Below are 21893 nucleotides of genomic sequence, written 5' to 3'. Positions count from 1 at the left end.
CTGTGGAGAGGCCGAGACTGAACAGGGTATTAAGATGCAGGGTTAATTCCTTTTGGAGCTCGCGTATGACACAGCTTGGGACACCATCTGGTCCCTTGGAGGCAGTGTTTTTAGCTTTAGATAGAGCCTTGTTATCCAACGTATCAGTAATAATTGGACTTACACAATCCCCTAGAATGGTAATAGGCCCTGTAGGTGGTGGTGGGGGGGGAGAAATTTGCACTGAACCTGTCAGCCAAGATGTTGGCAATGTCAGAAGGGTCAGTGTATTTTATTCCATTTTGTACTAGCTCAGAACAGACCTGAGCGTTGCCATTTAGGTTTTTGACGTAGCCATAGAAGGCCTCATGGTTATCCTTGGCAACTTTCTTTCCAAAATTAGCTTTAGTTGACTTGATGAGGGCCCTAAATTTCTTACTAATGCTGATCAGGGATGATTTTTCTACTTGAGATTTGGCCTTTTTTGTATAAGTCTCCTACTTTTATTGTAAAGTTTGCTTATGGCCGGGGTCCACCAGACTGGTTTCTTCTTGCTTGGGGAAGGAGTCTTGGGTTTTATTTGGGATAGCATGGTCCATGCAATCCTGAAGATGCATATAGAGTGCCTTGGTGTAGGATTCCGCATCCTGGATATCATTATCCTTCTGCAAGGGAATAGTGAAGCTTTCCTCTTCGGATGCAAGTAGTTTGAAGTTTGCTTTGGAAAGGTCTTTGACTATGGTTTCTTTGATTGGGGGAGGTGGAGGAGTGAGGATGTCCAGGGTTATCAGTTTGTGGTTGGATCTGATCAAGGAGGGGGTGATAACGGGTGTGGTACAATGGGCGCCCATATTTGTGATGATTAAATCCAATGTGTTGTCCCCTCTAGTGGGGGAACATACTAGTTGTTCAAGGGCATTTGAATTTATAAATTCTATGAATCGCTGAGCATAGGAGTTGGAACATTGTTAGTTCGCCCAGTCTATACCAGGGTAGTTGAAATCACCCAAGATTATGGTGTTTGGTAGGACCTTTATATTTTTCAATGTCTCAAGGAATGCAGAGTGAGCATCTTGGGACATGGTGGGCGATCTATAACCGGCTATGACTTGAAATGTGGTTTTGCCTGCTGATAGTTGCGCATGGATGATCTCTGGGGCATCATGCTGCGCCACTAACCTGGAGATATGGGTATCCTTGATGAATATGGATACACCTCCGCCCTTTGTACTGCAATCTGGTAACTGAGGCCAGAAGGTATGATATGAATTGTAACCTGACATTGCTGGGGTGCTCTCTTGAGCCTTGAACCAGGTTTCAGTCACTGCACAAACATTGATTTTTCTCCATGCTGAGGAGAGCCTCGAGTGTGTGCATTTTGAGGTTGAGACTTCTGGCGTTGAGTAGCATTACCCTTAGTTTTTGGTTACCTGTGCTGGTTACGGTGGTTGGTTTGTCCTTTGAGCCTTGCCTTAAAAGGCACTATGAGGATGGCAAGAGCCTTGGCCAGTATTCGAAAACCTAAGGGTGACAGGTGCAACCCATCTCTGGCAAAACAGCGAGGCTTGTCTATCATGTCATCCCAGGCAGACAGACACTGGATCCCCTTAGACTGACAGCAGAAGCTTAGCCAATTGTTGAAATTGATAATTTTGTCTTTGTATTGTGGTATCATTCTAGGTAAAGGTAGTATGCTACTCAAGGTCAGGGTCATACCAGCTTGGGCTACATGATCAGAGAGCTCCTCAATGTCTCTTTTTATGTAGTCCAGGGAGGTACGTCTTAGATCATTCACACCAACATGTACAATGACTGCGTCATACGTGTACTTTTTCTGGAGTGACCTAAGTGCCTGTGTTATGTGGCGGATCCGAGCACCCGACAGGCAGCTGACAGTAACCTTCTCCTTGTTCAGCCTGGTGAGTGGAACATCCGTGTGCCTTACTATAGAGTCTCCTATTACTAGAGTGTTAGGTATGGTGTTTTGCCTTTAGGGCTATTGTGAGGCACACTGCTGAGGTGAATTATGTGTTTTCTGGCTTGTGTTTGGGGGTGCAGGTTGCTTGCTTGTCTGCTTTGGAGGGCACTGTTTCTTTTTCAGATTGGTACCTAGTGCCTCCGAATATGTTTGTGTATTTATGCGTATGTTTTGCTGGTGCTTGTTTTGTAGATTCATGTGTGACAGGTGGTGTGATGCAAGTGTGTCCCTTATCCTCTTGACTGTATGTTAGTCATGGGTTGAGAGCGCTTAGCCTCCAGTCTGGCTGTGTATTTGCCTCTTTCACAAGTGTTTGTGTCTGGAGGTAAGAGGAGAGGGTTGTCTGTATACATGAGGCAGTTGACACTGCCTCAGGATGCCCAATTCCACCAGATGAACTGGAGAGTACACCTGAAGCTGACCTGTGCACATGCTTTGAAGAGTAAATTGAACTTAAGTCCTGCGGACGATCGAGGGTCTTATGCTATATTATAATAGTGCTGTCTAGGAAATTTGGAGAATAATAGTGCTGTCTAGGAGATTAGGACAAGTGCTGATTTCTGTTTTGCAAGTGCTGCAATAAGAGCAGCTGATCTGAAGCACTTGAGTTGAGGCTTGCCTAGTTCTAAGGGAAAATTTATAGAGCAGACTTTGTGGGGCCGGGAATAGTATACCCCAGCTAACCGGCGTTGCCTGACGCTGCTCTGTGTGCAACACCGCGCAAAGAGAGAGTTGCAGGGTTTTTCCTCTAGATAAGTGAGGAAAGTGAGTACAAGAGCTGTTTTTCTCTAAGCAAGTGAGAAAAGTAAGTACAAAAACTGTTTTCCTCTAGGTAATGAGGAAGATTGAGTGCTATAGTAATTAGTAGCTTATGAATGCAAAAGAAATGCTTTCAGGAAATTTTAACAATTGTTAATGTGTAATATTTAATTTTACTTTTAGTCTAGTTTGTTTTAACAGATCTTGGAATCACAGAGCTTGAAGTAGGGCAACACTGTGTCGAATAGCTCAGCAGCGTATAGAGGAAGTGGTATTTAGCAAGCAAACATGCTTATTGTCTTTTACAAAACAGCTACCCTAATAAGCCACTCCTCCTTTTTAAATATGTTTTTAAACCGGTATATAAATTGAATGGTGAATTTCTACATTTTATTCTGATTTTTTTCAACCACTATTTGGATTGTTTTTTTTTTGTGTTTTTAATAAGGAAGATTTGAACCCAGCTTGTGCTTCCTTACTTGCATGAGTAGAGGTGTACTTTTGAAAAAAAAAAAATTTAAAGAGTATTTTTACCACTGGTTATTGTTTTGTACATTCACAGTATGGTTTTCATTAGGTGCCTGAACTCTTGGGAGTTTTCCACACAGAGAAGTTTCCTCATTATTTGTTTTTGAACCCAGTATATTGACGTACTGGGTTTGTGAGACTTTGAGGGACACCACGGAGACTGTTTTTTATATCAACAAATAGGGATGCACCTGTATAGGGAGGCACTTTATCTGTAAAACTCGTCATTCATAGCAGTACTTCACATTCCATTTATTCAGAACTAAACTGTAGGTTTTGTTGGACAAGTTCTCCCTGCTTGAATGCTTAATATCTCATAAGATTACAGTTTAATGTGTTCCATTCAATGCACACCCCAGTCATGGTGCTGCTCACGTTCCTTGTCATTGCTAGATTTAACTCTTTCTAGCTTTGCTTTTGGGGACTTAAGTGGGGCACCTTTGCAAACCTCAGGACCTTCTGCTGTGTGTTTTCACCTTCTTTCTCCTGATTCTAAGAATAAACGACAGGAGAAAATCATGCTTTAGCTTCCCTAATCCTTCTGGATTTATTCCAGCTAAAGGGGTCCTATTTCACAAGTCACTGATTCATTACTACAGCTGTGGAAGCTGTTGACCAGGACCTCCAGTAGTTTTCTATTGGGAGGAAACAGTCACTTCTTCTTAATTCCCTGAAGTTGTCTGCCTGGCTCCTAAACCTCATGTAGTAGCCAGTGGCACAGTTTGCTTAGACAGTCATTAGGAAATTTAAATAAAAATGCTCCCTAGTAGGCTGAATTCAGGTGTCTTTTTTCACCATACTTTTTCCTTGAAACTGGTGCTGAATTGTATTACTTGTTTTCTTGAGGCAGGATTAATTAAGCTTAAGACAACCTAGTTTCAAAAAGCTTAGACTAGTTACCCATATTTTCATAAAAGTTAGAATCTTCTTAAAGGACAACTTTTCTCCTTATTCTCTGGCTCAGAGATCTTAGTCCCCTCAGGGACTTGAATTTTTACGCTGAGAAAATAGTACCCTTCTGCTGGACTTCAGGTCTGTAACCTAGGAATCATTCTATTGCTAATGATAGTCTGGATTATGTTTTTTTTTTTGTTTTTTTGTAGCTTGAGTCACTTATAATTTCAGAATCCTGCATCATTTTCACAAGCATTATGTCTAGTGTTCAGTCAAGTCTTTATTCCAAAGGTCTATCTAACTTATCTGAAGTAGTCAGTTCCAGATGAGTCAAATGCTGGACAGTGACTTCTGAAATCTCTAGATGTGCTGAGGCAGTTACATTATTATTTGTCTAGAACAAAACCATTCAGATAAGCCCCACAGCACATCATGTCCTTGTGTATATAGTATTTTTGCACTGTGTTTTTAAAAGTATAACAGTTTGCTAATTGATTATTTGGGGATGTTTCTGTATATAAAGGGGTTTCAGAAGTTGGTATGCCCATCTGAAGAAGTTTTTGTGACGAAAACGCAGTGATACAGTTAATGCGTTCTGGATGTGCTTTACACTTTTTTATTATTGTGTGTGATCAATAAAACAGTGGATTTTATTCTGGTGAACCTTCCAGTGCCTTACTTTTGGACATCATTTATTTATTTAACATTTGTTAACTGGGAAAGTCCAACTTGGAATGAAGCCAGTTTTCAGCGGAGGCCCAGGGAGAAACGCTCCAGACACGTCTTTGTAACGTGGGAGGAAACCAGAGCACCCGGAGGAAACCCACACGAACGCAGGGAGGACATGCAGACTCCACACAGAAGGAACCCCAGCCGAGAATCGAACCAGAGAACCTTTTGCTGTGAGGCAACAATGCTACCGCTGCACCTCTGCGCCGTCCATCATGTCCTTTGCTAAGGGGTAAGAGAAGGCACAGGTGATGTTACAGGGCCTGTATTAGTGGGTGATTATCTGTTATTTTACCATGACACTGTGACAGACCGGTTGTATAGGGTGACTGAAGTAACTCGTATAATATAGTCTGTATTCATAGGATCTTAGGATTTACAAAACAGCTGAGCCAGAAGGCCATTTCCTCCTTGCCAGTGCCCACCTTTAGCCCTTGTTTTTCTTTTCGGTGAGGGACATGCCAGTCATACTGAGGTTGAATTTATGAATAACCATTCATTTGTCCAGCTCTTTTTTTAAAGGCATACAGCATGTTACAGTGCTTAACTTGTAGAGGAAGTTTTTTCCATGAGAAGAGGAGCTGCTTGACAAATGTATCTCTCCTCTTTGTCTAATTTGTTGGAGTAGATTTAGCTCTCTGACCTTAGTGTTAGCCAGGACTGTTTGACTTAGATAACTGAATCCCTTATAGCCAAAAGCCTCCTGTCTTTCTTTGTAGTCCAGATCTTTTAACCCCCCCCCCTCATCTTTTTACTTACAAACCACTGGGATCTTTCCATTTGTTTAACATGCTTAGTAAGGGTCATCTCAGAGGTGGCTCTGTACTCAATGATGGGTCTAATCAATGCAAAGTACAGTGGTGTGAAGACTTCTTTTTTGTCTGGAAGAAATACATTTTACTATGAGTTGTGCAGGGTCAAGGGATTTCCTAACCATCATTGCAGTATGATGGTTAAAATGGTTAAACAATAGGGAGCTGTCCACAGGTACCCAGCTCTTTCACAACATTTTCATTTTGAAGTGGTGTGTTATCTGTGCTATAAGCTGGAACTACAGATACGTAACCAAAATTACAGTGTTGTACATTTTGACATTGAGCACTTGCCTATTTTAGTACTTCAGCTACTGTCAATTGTAAGCTCTTGCTACAGTGCATGTATGCCAGAGGGGGACTTGACAACGACTTCCATCTTAAATCATCCACAGACTTTGTTAACCAAAGATCCTCATTTGATGGAGATCTGAGAAGTATCTGGGCAGTTTGGTGCAGAGGTTTAAGGCTGTAGCGGTTATATCCTCCAGCATTCTTGAGTTTGATTTCTACGGCCTCTGTTTGCTTATTTTGCAACCCCGAGCAAGTCACTTAACCAGACAGTGTTCTTGGGCTGAGCATGAAATGGGTTCATGTGGATCAGTGCTCTGTCTTGGTTAACAGACTTATATGCATATATTTATTCATAATGTGTCTGTTGTTAATATGCAGCTGTGGTGACCCCTAACTGGGAAAAGCAGAAAGAAGGTCTAGTCACATGACCTTCTTGCACACCTTCATTAAGCGTACAGGAGAATTCCAGTTGTGGGGATGTATATATCCTTTGATAAATTCTCATAGCTTTTACGGATTTTTTTAACATAGTTTTGTCTGCAAAATTAAGTTTCAGAGCATTTATATCAGAAGTCTTGTGGAAGGTCCCTTTCTATATGCAGAAGACTGTGTTGTGCATAAAAGGATGCTGTCTTGCATGATAGTTTTTGTGCTGGAGTACAGTGCACAGCGGGTAAAAGTGAGAACTGGAGAGTAATATTTCTTTTTTTTCTTATTAAAGGTTTTGTAAAGACACTTTTGACAAGAATTACAAGGCAACAATTGGTGTGGACTTTGAGGTGGAACGCTTTGAGATACTAGGAGTCCCTTTCAGCTTGCAGCTGTAAGTTGTTTACCTCACTATCTTTGATGTCATTTGATCATGTTTACATTGGTACGTTTACTGCACACTGACACACCATTTGCTGTCTTGGTGACCTGGGTTGAGTCAGCAGATCTGGGCATCTTGGGGTCAGCAAGGGAGTGAAAGGCTAAGTTGCCATTAGCTTATGTTTCTTCAAAAAGGTGAGTACAGATCAGGGAATTGCTTTTTTTGACTGCAGTCAAGGCTGATGAAGTGACTTCATTTTGAATCAGATCACTTCCACACAGTCCTGTAGTATCCTGCATAGAGGAGTATTTACTCTTGTGGGGCACCATTCCATATTTATTGATTGGTGACATGGCTGAGAACCTAAATGCTGATCTGAGGACTAGACAGAGTTAGTTCAAGGATCCATATTACTGCCTGTTTAGCATCTTCTTACAGAAACCATCTAGTGACTGAGACAGAGAGTTGCTGTTTAGGGTGGGGACCCCCTTATCATATTGTTCATGTAGTTTTCATATCAGGAAGTTAGACTTTCCTCAAAGTCTTCCAGTTAAGTGGCTGGGTCAGGTTTGTAATGTGGACTTGTTCAGTGGTAGATAAGTGGAAGTGTTTCCAGGGGAGATCTTCAGAGATTAAGGATAAAGTAGTAAGGATCAACATTTTTTTTTATTGTAGTGATTATCTGCAAAACCAAAGCTTAAAAACTAGACATCTTTATGCTGCTAGAAGTACTTCAAATTCCTGTGGTACATAACTCAACGAGACTTACTCACTTTCATCCAGTTTGTGGGAGTAGAGACTGAATTGTGCTTATAACTGTATAGTTATGAAAGTGACTAAATACTGGACAACATGACAGTTCTACATTACTGAGTACAGTTTTCTTTCAAAAATACTGAACTAAGAATGTAGCAGAAAAGTTGGGAAGTCATTTGGCAGGTTGGACAGTACAGTTTGACTTTACTGAAAGCCAGTTGTCTGATACCAGAGTCTGTTTATTTGCTTACATGCATAACAGACATGCAGATGTTCTTCGTGTTTCACAGTTGCAGTCTTCACATTTGGGTTATCTGTTTGCAGGTAGCCCTCAGTCGACCCGATTATCAAAGTCTTGGGTCCTGCATCGGTTGCTGTCTCATCTTCCATGATGTCAGGTAGTCAGGGTTATAAAGCATGCAGCCAACGCCATTACATCAGTCTTTCTTGCCGCGCGGTGCCCGAAGCAGAAGCAGTTCACAAGTGCCGGTCCTGAGATTTTCGAAGTCGAATTTCAGATCCGAAGTCTTCAATAAAGCTAAGTACTCCGTTGGGGAAACCTTTTTCTTGCCTCAGACCGATGTCAGAAAAAGTTAATTGTATTTCTTGTGGGAAGCAAATACCTCATAAGGACTTCCACTCTTACTGTATTCCATGCCTAGGCCCTGATCACGACGTCACTAGCTGTCGGTTTTGTGCTAGATTTAACAAACGCACTATAAAAAGACGTTTTGATTTTGCTTTACACTACTTTGGCCGAAGGTTCAATTATACCATGCCGTCGGATCAGCAGACAACCTCAATACCGAAAAAACGCAAAGACAAGGATAAAAACAGGCATCCGAGGTCCAAAACCGACAACGAAACCTCTTCTAGGCTAGTCGCTGGTTCTCAGTGAGGCGCTTTTGCAGCCCCTAACACCCGCTACCTCAGAGCCACAGGCCGCTTCCGACTCCCACGTGGAGACATCTAGGCCTCTGGAAACTCAAGGTATTGGGTCTACGGAAACTAATCCCTCAGATGGGTCCGGAGCCACTGAGCAGGCATCGGCTTCTGAGGGTGTTTTCAGACCTTCACAACTTACCATTGAAACAACAGCCAAGACAAAGGTACCTTTAAAGACAAAGAAACAAGTACAGCATTCTCATGGACAGTCCTCCATGCCTAAGAAACAGATGCTTAAAATGGCCGAAGACGTCATTACTCTAATCAGGGGTTCCCATCCCCCTCCTGAGAAAAGGCCTAGGCAGGATACAGACTATAACTCCTCTGATCAGGTTTCCATTTCCTCTGATTCCTCTTCAGACCAGGGATACTCTCTACCCCCCTATGAGGACTCTGATGCTGAAGAATCTATCCCTTCAACCTCTCCTCCTGAGGATTATTCTTTTGGGGAAACTTTACATACCATGAGAGAGCATTTCCATTGGGAAAGTCAGGATTACTCAGAATCCAAGAAAAGGCTCAGGGATTTCCTCTTATTGCCTCAGCACAGGCCCCTGGCTATTCCGCCTGTGCTAGATATTGTGGATGATGTGTTCTCTGAATCCAGCTTATCTCCTTACTCTTTGCCCCCTGCTGCAGCCAAGCCAGATAGGTATTAGAGTCCCTGACTCTCACAAGTTTCTTTACAAAAACCCTTCTGCTGATCCAGAAACTATTTCCCAGGGTCCAAAAGGGGTTAAGGCTTCCATTGCAAAAAATCCAGTACCCTCTGACAGGGATTCCAGAGCTTTGGATAGATGGGGAAGAAAGTGTACACGTCTGCAACTTTAGCAGTAAGAGCTTTAATTTGTCAGTTGCACATGCTTAAGTACCAACAATATTTAATGGCTCAGTTAAGACAGAAAATGCTTGCAAGCTCAGAAGCTCCTGATTGTAAAGAAATGCAGGATTTATTGCATGCAGTTGAACAGGTGGGAAAACATACTCTGCAATGTGGTTTTGATTCTTTAGAGGCCTCTTGTAGAGCCGCAGTTACAGGTTCTGTTATTCGAAGACGTGCTTGGTTAAAAGAACAGAGTTTACCTGATCATGTTGAGGCAAAATTATTGGATGCTCCTTTACAGCATGATACCTTGTTTGGTGTTAAGGCAGAAGAGGTGTTAAAGAAAATGGAGGATAAAGCTAAATCTATGCAAACAGTCAAGGATTTCTTACAGGTACAGCCACCTCTGTTTAGCAGGAATTGGCCAACAAAGAATTGGTCCTTTCCAGTGTCAGACAGGCCACAGAGAGGCAGATACAGACACCCAAGAGGCAGATCTCAACCCCAAGGCTCAAACAGACAATGACAGTGGGGTACCTCAACCCCAAAAGGTGGTGAGGACAAGTCTCAACCTTACAGGAAACAGTCACAATGACTTTCCTCTGTGTACGCCAAGCACATCCCTTTTGGAAGCCCCCTTAGGGGAAAAACTAGCACTTTTTTCTCAGAACTGGCAAACAATCACCCAAGACAAATGGATTCTGAATATTGTGTCTCAAGGTTACAGATTCCACTTTCATACTTTACCAAAGCTAAAAGGAATGCCTGAACTGCCACAAAATCAATGGGCAGAGGCACAAAAACAAATTTCAGCCCTCATGGACATGAGAGCTATTCAAAAAGTACCACAACAGGAACAAGGACAAGGATTTTACTTAAGACTCTTCCTGGTCCCCAGAAAGGACAAAGCCTGGAGGCCCATACTAGACCTTTCAATTCTGAATACTTACCTGGATATTCCGAAATTCAAAATGTTGACATTACAGCAGCTTCTACCCATGCTGGGCAAGAAGGCTTGGCTTGTTACTCTGGACCTCAAAGAGGCATACCTGTATGTCCCTATCAGACAAAATTGCAGAGGATACCTCAGATTCAAAGCTGGTACAATGCGCTATCAATTCTCTGCACTGCCCTTTGGCTTATCTACTTTGCCCAGGGTCTTCACAAAGTGCCTGGCACCAGTAATTACATTTTGCAGACAAAAAGGAATTCAAATATATCCATACCTGGACGACTGCCTGATTCAAGCAGAGACAAAGGACATTCTTCTACAGCATCTGGCGTTTGTGAAAAAGTTGCTAATTTCTCTAGGGTACACAGTAAACGAAAAGAAGTAAAAACTAGTGCCCTCACAACAGATTATATTCCTGGGTGCCAGCTTAAATACAGTGGCCAAGATGGCTTACCTCACGCCAGACAAACAAGTTCAACTAACTCAATATTTTCAATTACTGGCAAAAAAGTCCCATCTCCCTGCAAGAAAAATTCTGAAGGCCCTGGGATTCATGGCATCCTGCATACTACTAATACCATATGCCAGACTTTATATGAGGAAATTACAGTGGTACCTAAAAAGTGGACTCAACACTCACAGTTTAGAAGCAGTAATACCAATGATTGCCTGCCTACAACAGGAGTTTCGATGGTGGGCACAGGCATGTCACCTAAACAAGGGTCAGCCTTTTACCCGAACCACAGTCAGGCAAAGTCTAACAGATGCTTCGGATTATGCCTGGGGAGCACACATGGCAGGAAAATGCATTCAGGGCAAGTGGACCACAGACCAGATGCATCTTCACATCAATCAAAAATAGATATTTGCTGTTGAAAATGCCCTAACAGCTTTCAAGGACCTTCTACATCCAGGACAACTATTACTAAAGACAGACAACACCACAGTAATGTGGTACATAAACAAGCAAGGGGGCACTCATTCTTATCCCTTATGTAGGCAAGCCATGACCTTGTGGAACACAGCTCTAACGTACCAAGTTCACCTGCAAGCACAATTCCTGCCAGGAAAGAAAAATACTCTGGCAGACGACCTAAGCAGAAATATCATGGACCCTCACGAATGGAAATTGAATCCACAAATCTTCAGCATGATAATGCAAAAGTGGGGATGCCCAGACATAGATCTTTTTGCCTCCCCACTGAATTGCCAACTACAAAAAGTCTGCACAAGGACTTATCACAAACAAGCATGGAAAGTGGATGCTCTTCTGTTCAGTTGGAAAAACCTAAAAGCTTATGCCTTCCCATCACTGCCTCTCCTTTCAAAGGTACTCCTAACAGCCAGACAAGAAAAACCACAGATGATCCTGATTGCTCCAGACTGGCCACGCCAGGATTTGTACCCTATCTTAAGGAACTTGGCTCAGGGCCCACCATGGATTTTGCTTCAAATTCCACACCTTCTGACTCCACAAAACAATCCGATCCTGCACGGTCAGCTCAAAACCCTAAACCTGGCTGCATGGCAGATATTTTATTCAAACAGGCAACACCTCTCTCTAAAGCTGTTATGGATGTCATTTTGGAGGCCAGGAGGCCTAGCACCAGGAAAACTTACTCAGAAAAATGGAAGAGATTCTGCGCCTGGAACCAGGCTCAAAGCCTTGACCTTCTTGTTCCAAGCATTCCTCAGATTTTACAATACTTAACTGAGATGCTGGACAGAGGCCTATCCTTTTCATCTATTAAGATCCACGCCTCTACCATTTCAGCACATTACAACACGGATCCTCCTTTATTCTTGCATCCCTTGCTAAAGCAGTGCCTCAGAGGGGCTAAAAACATAAGACCGCCCCCGAGAGCACCAACACCAACTTGGGACCTCAGTTTCGTTTTGGAGAAACTGACCCTACCACCTTTTGAGCCAGCCAGTACAGCCGATCTAAAATTTTTATCATGGAAAACAGCTCTGCTCCTGGCAGTAACTTCAGCACGAAGAGTCTCAGAGCTACAGGCATTAATGGCAGTGGAACCTTTTATAATTTTTCATCAGGACAGGGTATCTTTAAGGACAAACCCTACCTTCATGCCATAGGTGGTATCTAGTGTGGCTCTTAACCAAACCATCCATTTGCCGACTTTTTTATCCATACCCCCAGAACAAAGGGGAGAAACTTCTGCATTCTTTGGACATACACAGGCAGCTACGCTTCTACTTGGACAAAACAAATGCTTTCAGGAAAACTGAACAACTGTTAGTAGCATATGCTGCAGGATCACAGGGCAAGGCTATCGCAAAGCAGACTATATCCAAATGGATAGTACACTGTATTCGGTACTGCTACACACAGCATGGAAAATCAGTCCCTAATAACATTAGGCCACATTCCACCAGGGCAACAGCCACTTCAACAGCCTTTCTCAGAGGAGTACCTACCAAGGAAATTTTGGAGGCTGCAACTTGGAGTTCAGTGCACACCTTTACCAAGCATTACCACCTGCCTCTTTACTCTAAATCCAGAGCAGGATTTGCCACTGCAGATGTTCATCGTGTTACCCTGCTGCAGTCATCACACTTGGGTTATCCTGTCGTCAGGCGGTCTCTCAGTCGGCCGGATTTCCAAAGTCTTGGTCCGACGTCGGTTGCTGTCACTTCATCCCTGACGTCAGTGCGCCAGGGGTATATATTGCAACCGACGCCATTTTCTTCAGTCTTTCTTGCTGCGCGGTGCCCGAAGCAGAAGCAGTTCACAAGTGCCGGTCGGCCGACTCCTTAGATTTTCGAATTCGAATTTCAGACCGAAGGCTTCTATAAAACTAAGTACCCCGTTGGGGAAACTTTTCTTGCCTCAGACCGATGTCAGTAAAAGGTAACAATTGTATTTCTTGTGGGAAGCAAATACCTCATAAGGATTTTCAGTCTTATTGCATACCTTGCCTAGGCCCTGATCACAACGTCACTTCTTGTCATTTTTGTGCTAGATTTAATAAACGTACTATTAAAAGACAATTTGATTTCGCACGACACTTTTTTGGTAGAAAATTTAACTATAACATGCCGTCGGAGCTACCGACTACCGGCGTGCACAAAAAACGCAGGGACAAGGACTGACAGCCCAGGCCTAAGCCCGATTCTGAGGCCTCTGTTGACCCGGTCTCCGGTTGTCATTGAGGCTCAGACACAGCCTCTGACTACCGAAGTTCTGGAACCCGAGACCGCTACAGATATTTTGTCGGAATGTACTAGGCCAACGCAGCCTTTTACTTCAGGCCCTACCAACGATTTACCTTCCAAGGACGTCGGTACTTCTGAAACGCCATCGGCTTCTGAAGGCGTTTTCAGACCGACGACTCTTAGTCAAAACGTTTTCCAAGTCGAAGACTCCTTCTAAAACGAAAAAGGTTTCACTTCAGTCTCCTGTTCAAGGCCCTATGCCTAATAAACAGATGCTCAAAGTGGCAGAAGATTTGATTTCTCTTATCAGGGGTTCACAGCCTCCTCCTGACAAAAGGCCTAGACAAGAGGAAGATTCTGCTTCCTCTGAACAACTGTCTATTTCTTCGAATTCCTTTGAGGACCAAGACCATTCCTTCTCTCCCTATGAAGACTCTGATGCTGAGGAATCTATTCCCTCAGCTTCCCCTCCAGAAGATTACTCTTTTGGGGAAACTTTACACACTATGAGGGAACATTTTCACTGGGAAGGTCAGGATTACTCTGACTCCAAGAAAAGGCTGAGAGAGTTTCTTTTACTCCCCCAACACAGACCTCTAGCCATTCCTCCTGTTTTGGACATTGTGGATGATGTCTATTTAGAATCCAGTTTCAACCCTGACTCTCTACCTCCTGCCCCGGCCAAGCCTGACAGATACTACAGAGTGCCTGATTCCCACAGATTCCTTTACAAAAGCCCAGTAGCTGACCCAGGGACCATCTCCCAGGGTCCCAAGGGGGCTAAGGCTTCCACGGCTAAAAATCCAGTACCTTCTGAAAGGGATTCCAGAGCACTAGACAGATGGGGGAAAAAGGTTTACACCTCAGCCACTTTAGCTATGAGAGCACTAAACTGTCAATTTCATATGCTTAAGTATCAGAAATTCCTGATTTCTCAGTTAAAACAAAAGATAACCACCTTACCTCAACAATCTGAAATGAAAGAAGTACAGGATTTATTGCACGAAACCGAGCAGGTGGGCAAACATACCTTGCAATGTGGGTTTGATTCTTTAGAGGCCTCCTGCAGAGCAGCTGTCACTGGATCAGTTATACGTAGGCATGCCTGGTTAAAAGAACAAAGTCTGCCTGATCATGTAAAAGCAAAACTATTAGATGCTCCCTTGCAGCAGGATGTTCTTTTTGGTGTTAAAGCAGAAGAAGTTTTAAAGAAAATGGAAGATAAGGCTAAATCAATGCAGACAGTCAAAGATTTTCTACAAGTACAACCCCCTCACTTCAGCAGAAACTGGCCAACAAAAAAATGGTCCTTTCCAGCCACTGGCAGGCCTCAGAGGGGTAAATACAGGCGCCCAAGGGGCAGAGGACAACCACAAGCTCAGTATAAGCCCCGCCAGTGGAGCACTCCAACCCAGAAGGGAGGAGAAGACAGGTCTCAATCCACCAGAAGACAGACTCAATGACTTGCACCTCAGCTGGCCAAACAAAGCTCTCTTGTCAGCCCCCTTGGGGGGAAAACTGGCACGATTTGCAGACAGCTGGCACATGGTCACAAAGGACAAATGGGTCCTAGACATAATTTTACGAGGATACAGATTCCACTTCCACACATTGCCAATAAAAAGAGGAATGCCAAACCTGCCACAAAATCAAAGGGCAGAGGCTCAAAAACAAATTACAGCTCTCATGGCCATGAGAGCCATTCAAAGGGTACCAACTCAAGAGCAAGGCCAAGGATTTTACTCAAGACTCTTCCTAGTACCCAGGAAAGAAAATGCTTGGAGACCAATTCTGGACCTTTCAATTCTAAACACTTACAAGTGCCCAAATTCAAGATGCTAACACTACAGCAGCTACTTTCCATGTTGGGCAAGGAAGCATGGCTGGTAACGTTGGACCTGAAGGAGGCATAACCTGCATGTCCCTATCAGACAAAATTGCAGAACATACCTCCGTTTCATTGCAGGTTCAACCCATTATCAAACTTCTGCACTGCCCTTTGGCTTATCTACTGCGCCCAGAGTATTCACAAAATGCCTGGCACCAGTAATTGCATACTGCAGACAAAGAGGAATTCAAATATATCCTTATCTGGACGACTGCCTCATCCAAGCAGAAAGAAAAGACATTCTCTTACAACATCTGGCCTTTGTGAAGCATCTACTAAATTGTCTGGGGTACACAGTAAACGAAAAGAAGTCAAGACTAGTACCCTCACAAAAAATGACATTCCTGGGTGCCAGCTTGGACACAACGGCCCAGAAGGCTTACCTTACACCAGACAAGCAATTACAACTGACTCAATATTTCAAGACAATGGCAACAAAGACCCAATTAACTGAAAGAAAAATTCTGCAGGCTTTGGGCTTCATGGCATCTTGCATTCTGATAATACCATTTGCAAAGCTGCATATGTGGAAATTACAGTGGTACCTAAAAAGCGTATGGTCTCAGCACAGCCACAGCTTGGACACAGTGATATCTCTCCTTCCCTGCCTTCAACAGGAATTTCTATGGTGGGCACAGGCATGTCATCTCAAGGGTCAGCCTTTCATTTTGCCCCCACCCAGGCAAACTATCACAACAGATGCTTCAGACTATGCCTGGGGGGCACACATGGCAGGGCAAGGCATTCAAGGCCTATGGACTGCAGAACAGAGAAAACTGCCCATAAACCAAAAAGAGATGCTGGCTGTACAGAAAGCTCTGACAGCCTTCAAGGATCTACTACAGCCAGGACAACTTGCAATAAAGACGGACAGTACCACAGTAATGTGGTACATAAACAAACAAGGAGGCACACATTCCTACCCTCTTTGCAGGCAAACAATAACCTTATGGAACACAGCTCTGGCCTACCAAGTCCAGTTACAGGCTCAATTCCTGCCAGGACAGAAAAACACATTGGCAGACGACTTAAGCAGAAACATCAAAGATCCCCATGAGTGGAAGCTAGACCCACAAATATTTACAATGATAACTCAGAGATGGGGTCTTTCACATATAGACCTGTTTGCCAGTCCTCAAAACTACCAGCTGACAAAATTTTGTACAAGGACATTCCATCATCAAGCTATGAAAGTGGACGCTCTCTCCTTCAGTTGGGAAAACCTGACAGCATATGCCTTTCCTCCATTACCTCTTCTTACAAAGGTTCTTTTGAAGGTCAAAAAGGAGAAACCTCGACTGATTCTCATAGCCCCAGACTGGCCACGCCAGCACTGGTACCCGCTTTTGAGGAATATGGCTCACAGCCCACCATGGATATTGCCTCAAATTCCTCATTTACTCACGCAGCAAGACAAGCAGATTCTACACATCCAGATCAAAACCTTAAACCTGGCTGCATGGCAAATCTATTAAGCATCCCATCAGCCCCTCTTTCACAAGCAGTACTGGATGTTATTCTAGAGGCCAGGAGGCCAAGCACCAGGAAAGCTTACTCGGACAAATGGAAAAGGTTTTGTGCTTGGAACCAAGCTAAAGGCCAAGACACAACTCAGCCTCATATGCCTCACATTCTGCAGTACTTAGCTGAGATGTCGCATAAAGGACTTTCCTTCTCCTCTATTAAAATCCATGCTTCAGCTATTTCAGCTCACTACGACACTAATCCACCTTTATTTTCCAATCCTCATCTAAGGCAGTCCCTCAGAGGGACAAAAAACATTAGACCACCTAGAAGAGCCCCTACACCAACATGGGACCTCAACTTTGTTCTGGAAAAACTAACGCTACCTCCCTTTGAACCAGCTTTTTCTGCAGACCTTCAGTTCCTATCCTGGAAGACTGCCCTGCTCCTGGCAATAACTTCTGCTAGGAGAGTCTCGGAATTACAAGCACTTATGGCGGTGGAACCTTTTCTCATTTTCCATCAAGACAGAGTTTCTCTACGAACTAATCCATCCTTCATGCCTAAGGTGGTTTTCAGTGTAGCTTTAAATCAAACCATCCATCTGCCCACTTTCTTTCCCAATCCACATAACAAAGGTGAGAGACTCCTGCATTCCTTGGACATTCACAGGCAACTTCGTTTCTACTTGGATAAAACTAAGGCTTTCAGAAAAACTGACCAGCTCTTTGTTTCCTATGCTACAGCTTCTCAAGGGAGGGCCATATCCAAACAAACCACTTTTAAATGGATAGGCCATTGCATACGATTCTGCTATACCCATCATGGGAAACCAGTCCCTCCTACCATTAGAACCCACTCTACCAGGGCAACAGCTACCTCTACTGCCTTTCTCAGGGGGGTTCCTACCAAGGAAATTTTAGAAGCTGCAACTTGGAGTTCTGTACACACCTTCACCAAACACTATCACTTGCCTCTTTACTCTTAAGTCCAGGGCAGGCTTCGCCACTGCAGTTCTGCAGGGCCTCATTGCCTCAACTAACCCTCTATGATGCCTCCACCCTACCTTAGCTTTGGGACTCAACCCAAGTATGATGACTGCAGCAGGGTAACACGATGAACATAGTACAGTTTTGTACCTACCATAAATGTAGATGTTAGAGTGTTCACCCTGCTGCAGTCCAGGTTACCCTCCCTCCAACCCCTCTGATTTACTGGCTAAATCTTTGCTATGCCTTTCTGATGTATTTGCTTATAGCTAAAGGTTTTTTTGTGTTTGTACAGTGTTTACACCTTTTGCTATTAATTTGGATCACCTTTTTGGGGGCACCTGACATCTGGGGCAAGAAAAACTGAAGAAAATGGCATCGGTTGCAATATATATACCCCTGGCGCACTGACGTCAGGGATGAAGCAACAGCAACCGACATCGGACCAAGACTTTGGAAATCCGGCCGACTGCAGGACCGCCTGACGACAGGATAACCCAAGTGTGATGACTGCAGCAGGGTGAACACTTGAACATCTACATTTATGGTAGGTACAAAACTACTTTCTGCAGGGTCTCATAGCCAATCCTAACTCTTTGTAGACCAGCCACCCAACCTTAGCTTTGGGATTCTACCCAAGTGTGATGACTGCAGCAGTGTAACACGATGAACATAGTACAGTTTTGTACCTACCATAAATGTAGATGTTCTAGTGTTCACACTGCTACAGTCCAGGTTACCCTCTCTCCATCCCCTCTGAACTAGCTGGACTTACCTATGCCTCTCTATCCTATACAACCTTTGGGGTGTATTTGCTGGTAACTGAAGGTATTGCTTTTATTTTATATGTATATTTTTGATTAGCAGTATGTATTGCCTACCTGGGCGGCCACGGTGGTGCAGTGGTTAGCATTGCTGCCTCACAGCAAGAGGTTCTCTGGTTCGATCCTCGGCTGGGGTGCCTTCTGTGCGGAGTCGCGTGGGTTTCCTCCCGGGTGCTCCGGTTTCCTCCCACATCCCAAAGACATGCTGCAGGTGGATTGGACACTCTAAATTGGCCCTAGGTGTGCATGTGAGTGTGCCTTCTGTGGAAGGTTGGGCACCGGGCTGGCAACTCGACACCGTAAAACTCCACTGCCATTCAATGTGCGGACAAGGTGATCCGCTGTGGCGACCCCTAACTGGGAAAAAGCCGAAAGAAGAAGAAGAAGAATATGTATTGCCTACCTACTTGGGCACCTGACATCTGGGGCAAGAAAAACTGAAGAAAATGGTGTCGGATGCATATTATATACCCCTGGCGCACTGACGTCAGGGAAGAAGCGACAGCAACCGACGCCGGACCAAGACTTTGGAACTCTGGCCGACTGCGGGTCCTCCTGACGGCAGGATAACCTAAGTGTGATGACTGCAGCAGTGTGAACACTCAAACGTCTACATTTATGGTAGGTACAAAACTGTACTATTTATTGCATTCTGCTGAACAAGTTGGAAACATACTTTGCAATGTGGTTTTGATTCTTTAGAGGCCTGTTGCAGGGCTGCTGTTACTGGGTCTGTGCTAGGAAGGCATGCTTGGCTTAAGGAACAATCTTTGCCTGATCATGTTAAAGCTAAATTGTTGGATGCGCCCTTAAATCAGGACCGCTTGTTTGTCAACAAGGCTGAGGAAGTTCTTAAAAAAATGGAAGATAAAGCTAAATCTATGCAAACTGTTAAATATTTCGTACAAGTTCAGCCTCCTAGATTTAGTAGGCACTGACCCTCTAAGAATTGGTCCTTTCCAGCCCCTTCCAGGTCTTCTCAAGCCAAACCCAGACACAGCAAAAACCTCAGGTTTCAGTCCCAGGGGACACACAGGACTAAGCAGTGGGGCCTCCACTTCCAAATCTGGGAGTAATAAGACTCCCTACTATGGTAAACTGTCTCAATGACTTCCTTTTGAAATTTCCAAGCACTTATTAACTGACTGCCCCTTTGGGGGGGAAAAGACTGCTCTTCATGCAAAGAACTGGGAACTCATTACCCAGGACCAATGGGTTTTAAATAGTGTCCCAGGGATACAGATTTCACTTCCACACTTTGCCAACGCCAAGCGGGTGGCCGGACCTACCCCCAAATCAGTGGGCAGATGCCCAAAAACAAGTACTTTCTGTCTTAAGCATGGGGGCTATTTAACTGGTACAGGAAGAGGATAAGGGACAAGGTTTCTACTCTAGACTTTTCCTGGTACCCAGAAAAGGCAATTCATGGCGTTCTGTCCTGGACATGTCTACTCGAAACACCTTTTTGGAGGTTCCAAAATTCAAGATGCTGACTCTTCACCAATTACTTCCTATGCTATGCAAAGACGCCTGGTTGGCAACACTAGATTTAAAAGAAGCATACCTGCGCATCCCAATCAGGGAATTTTGCAGAAGATACCTATGAGACAAAGTAGGCTGCATGCACTATCAGTTCTCTGCACTGCCCTTTGGCTTATCTACTGTGCTCAGCTCCAGTTATTGCATTTTGCAGGCAAAGAAATATTCAAATATACCCATACCTGGACGATTGTCTAATTCAGGCAGAAAGCCAAGACATACTTTTGAATCATCTGGCCTTTGTACAAAGGGTTCTAACTTGTCTGGGGTACACCATAAACGAAAAGAAATCACACCTGGTACCCTGTCAACAAATTATATTCCTGGGAGCAAGCTTGAATACAACTTCCCAGATGGCTTACCTAAGGCCAGAGAAACAAATTCATTTGACAACCTACTTCAAACAAGTGGCCACAAAAACCCTGCTATCTGCAAGACAAATACTGCAAGCCTTGGGGTTCATGGTCTCCTGCATTCTTCTAATTCCATATGCAAGACTGCATATGAGGAAAGTACAGTGGCATCTAAAAAGCCTATGGTGTCAACATTCTCAAGATCTAGAAGCAATGATTCCTATCATACCTTGCCTACGCCTAGAGTTCCTTTGGTGGGCAGAGGCCTGCCACCAAAACAAGGGATTACCTTTCACACCACCCCCTGCCGCCCAAACCCTAACAACAGATGCATCACACTATGCATGGGGGGGCTCACCTGGCAGGGAAGTGCATTCAGGGCAAATGGAACCCAAATCAAATGCACCTGCATACCAATCAAAAAGAAATGTTACCTGTACAGAATGCTCTGACAGCCTTCAAGGACCACATTCTTCCAGGACAACTAATGGTAAAGACGGACAACACCACTGTTATGTGGTACATAAGCAAGCAGGGGGGTACACATTCTTACCCCCTCTGCAGACTCGCCATGGCACTGTGGAATACAGCCTTGAGCTACCAAGTGCACCTACAAGCTCAATTCCTGCCCAGAAACCTCATGGACCCACACGAGTGGAAACTGGAGACAAGGATTTTCAACATGTTGACAAGCAAATGGGGGAGCCCAGATGTAGACCTGTTTGCTTCTCCCCAGAACTACCAATTGGACAAAGCCTGAAAAGTGGATGCTCTGTCCTTCAGCTGGAAAAACCTGTCAGTCTGTGCCTCCCCCCCCCCTGCTTCTCCTCTCCAAAGTACTACTTAAAATCAAACAGGACAAACCAAGGATGATTTTGATTGCTCCAGACTGGCCACGCCAACGCTGGTACCTCCTCCTGTGCAGTGTCATTGCTGGGCACCATCGCACCTGCCTCAGACCCCTGCCCTGCTGTCCCAGCAGGAGGGCCAGATTCTGCACCCACAGCTTCAAACCCTGAACCTTGCTGCCTGGCTAATTACCTGATCTCTCCATTATCCCTCAGTAAGCAAGTGATGGATGTCATTCTGGAGGCAAGGAGGCCTAGTACTAGAAAATCCTATGCTGAAAAATGGAAAAGATTCTGTTCCTGGAGCCAAACTCAGGATGGGCACAGCAGTGCCCAATTTACCTCATATTCTTCAATACTTAACTGAGATGCTTCACAAGGGCCTTTCCTTTTCGTCCATCAAAATTCATGCCTCAGCCATTTCAGCACGTTACAATACAGAGCAACCCCTCTTCTCTCATCTACTGCTGAAGCAATTCCTCAGAGGGGCCACAAACTTAAGACCACCCAGGAGAGCCCCTGCTCCAGCCTGGGACCATAACTTTGTATTG

General features: G+C 44.2%; 1 protein-coding gene across 1 annotated transcript in view; it reads left to right on the top strand.

Moving 5' to 3' along the window:
- RAB34 (RAB34, member RAS oncogene family) overlaps positions 1 to 21893 on the top strand; it is a gene marked incomplete in the record, with an annotated part of 431068 nt that overhangs the window by 186688 nt on the left and 222487 nt on the right. Inside the window, 1 exon segment of the mRNA XM_044055175.1 lies at positions 6695 to 6796. Coding sequence (XP_043911110.1) covers positions 6695 to 6796 — 102 coding nt within the window.

This window comes from Protopterus annectens, chromosome 13.part0, assembly GCF_019279795.1.
Source record: "Protopterus annectens isolate FY-2018-M chromosome 13.part0, PAN1.0, whole genome shotgun sequence".
Taxonomy (NCBI): Eukaryota; Metazoa; Chordata; order Ceratodontiformes; family Protopteridae; genus Protopterus; species Protopterus annectens.
Note: the sequence above shows the minus strand (reverse complement) of the source record. Positions and strands in the feature narration are given on the sequence as shown.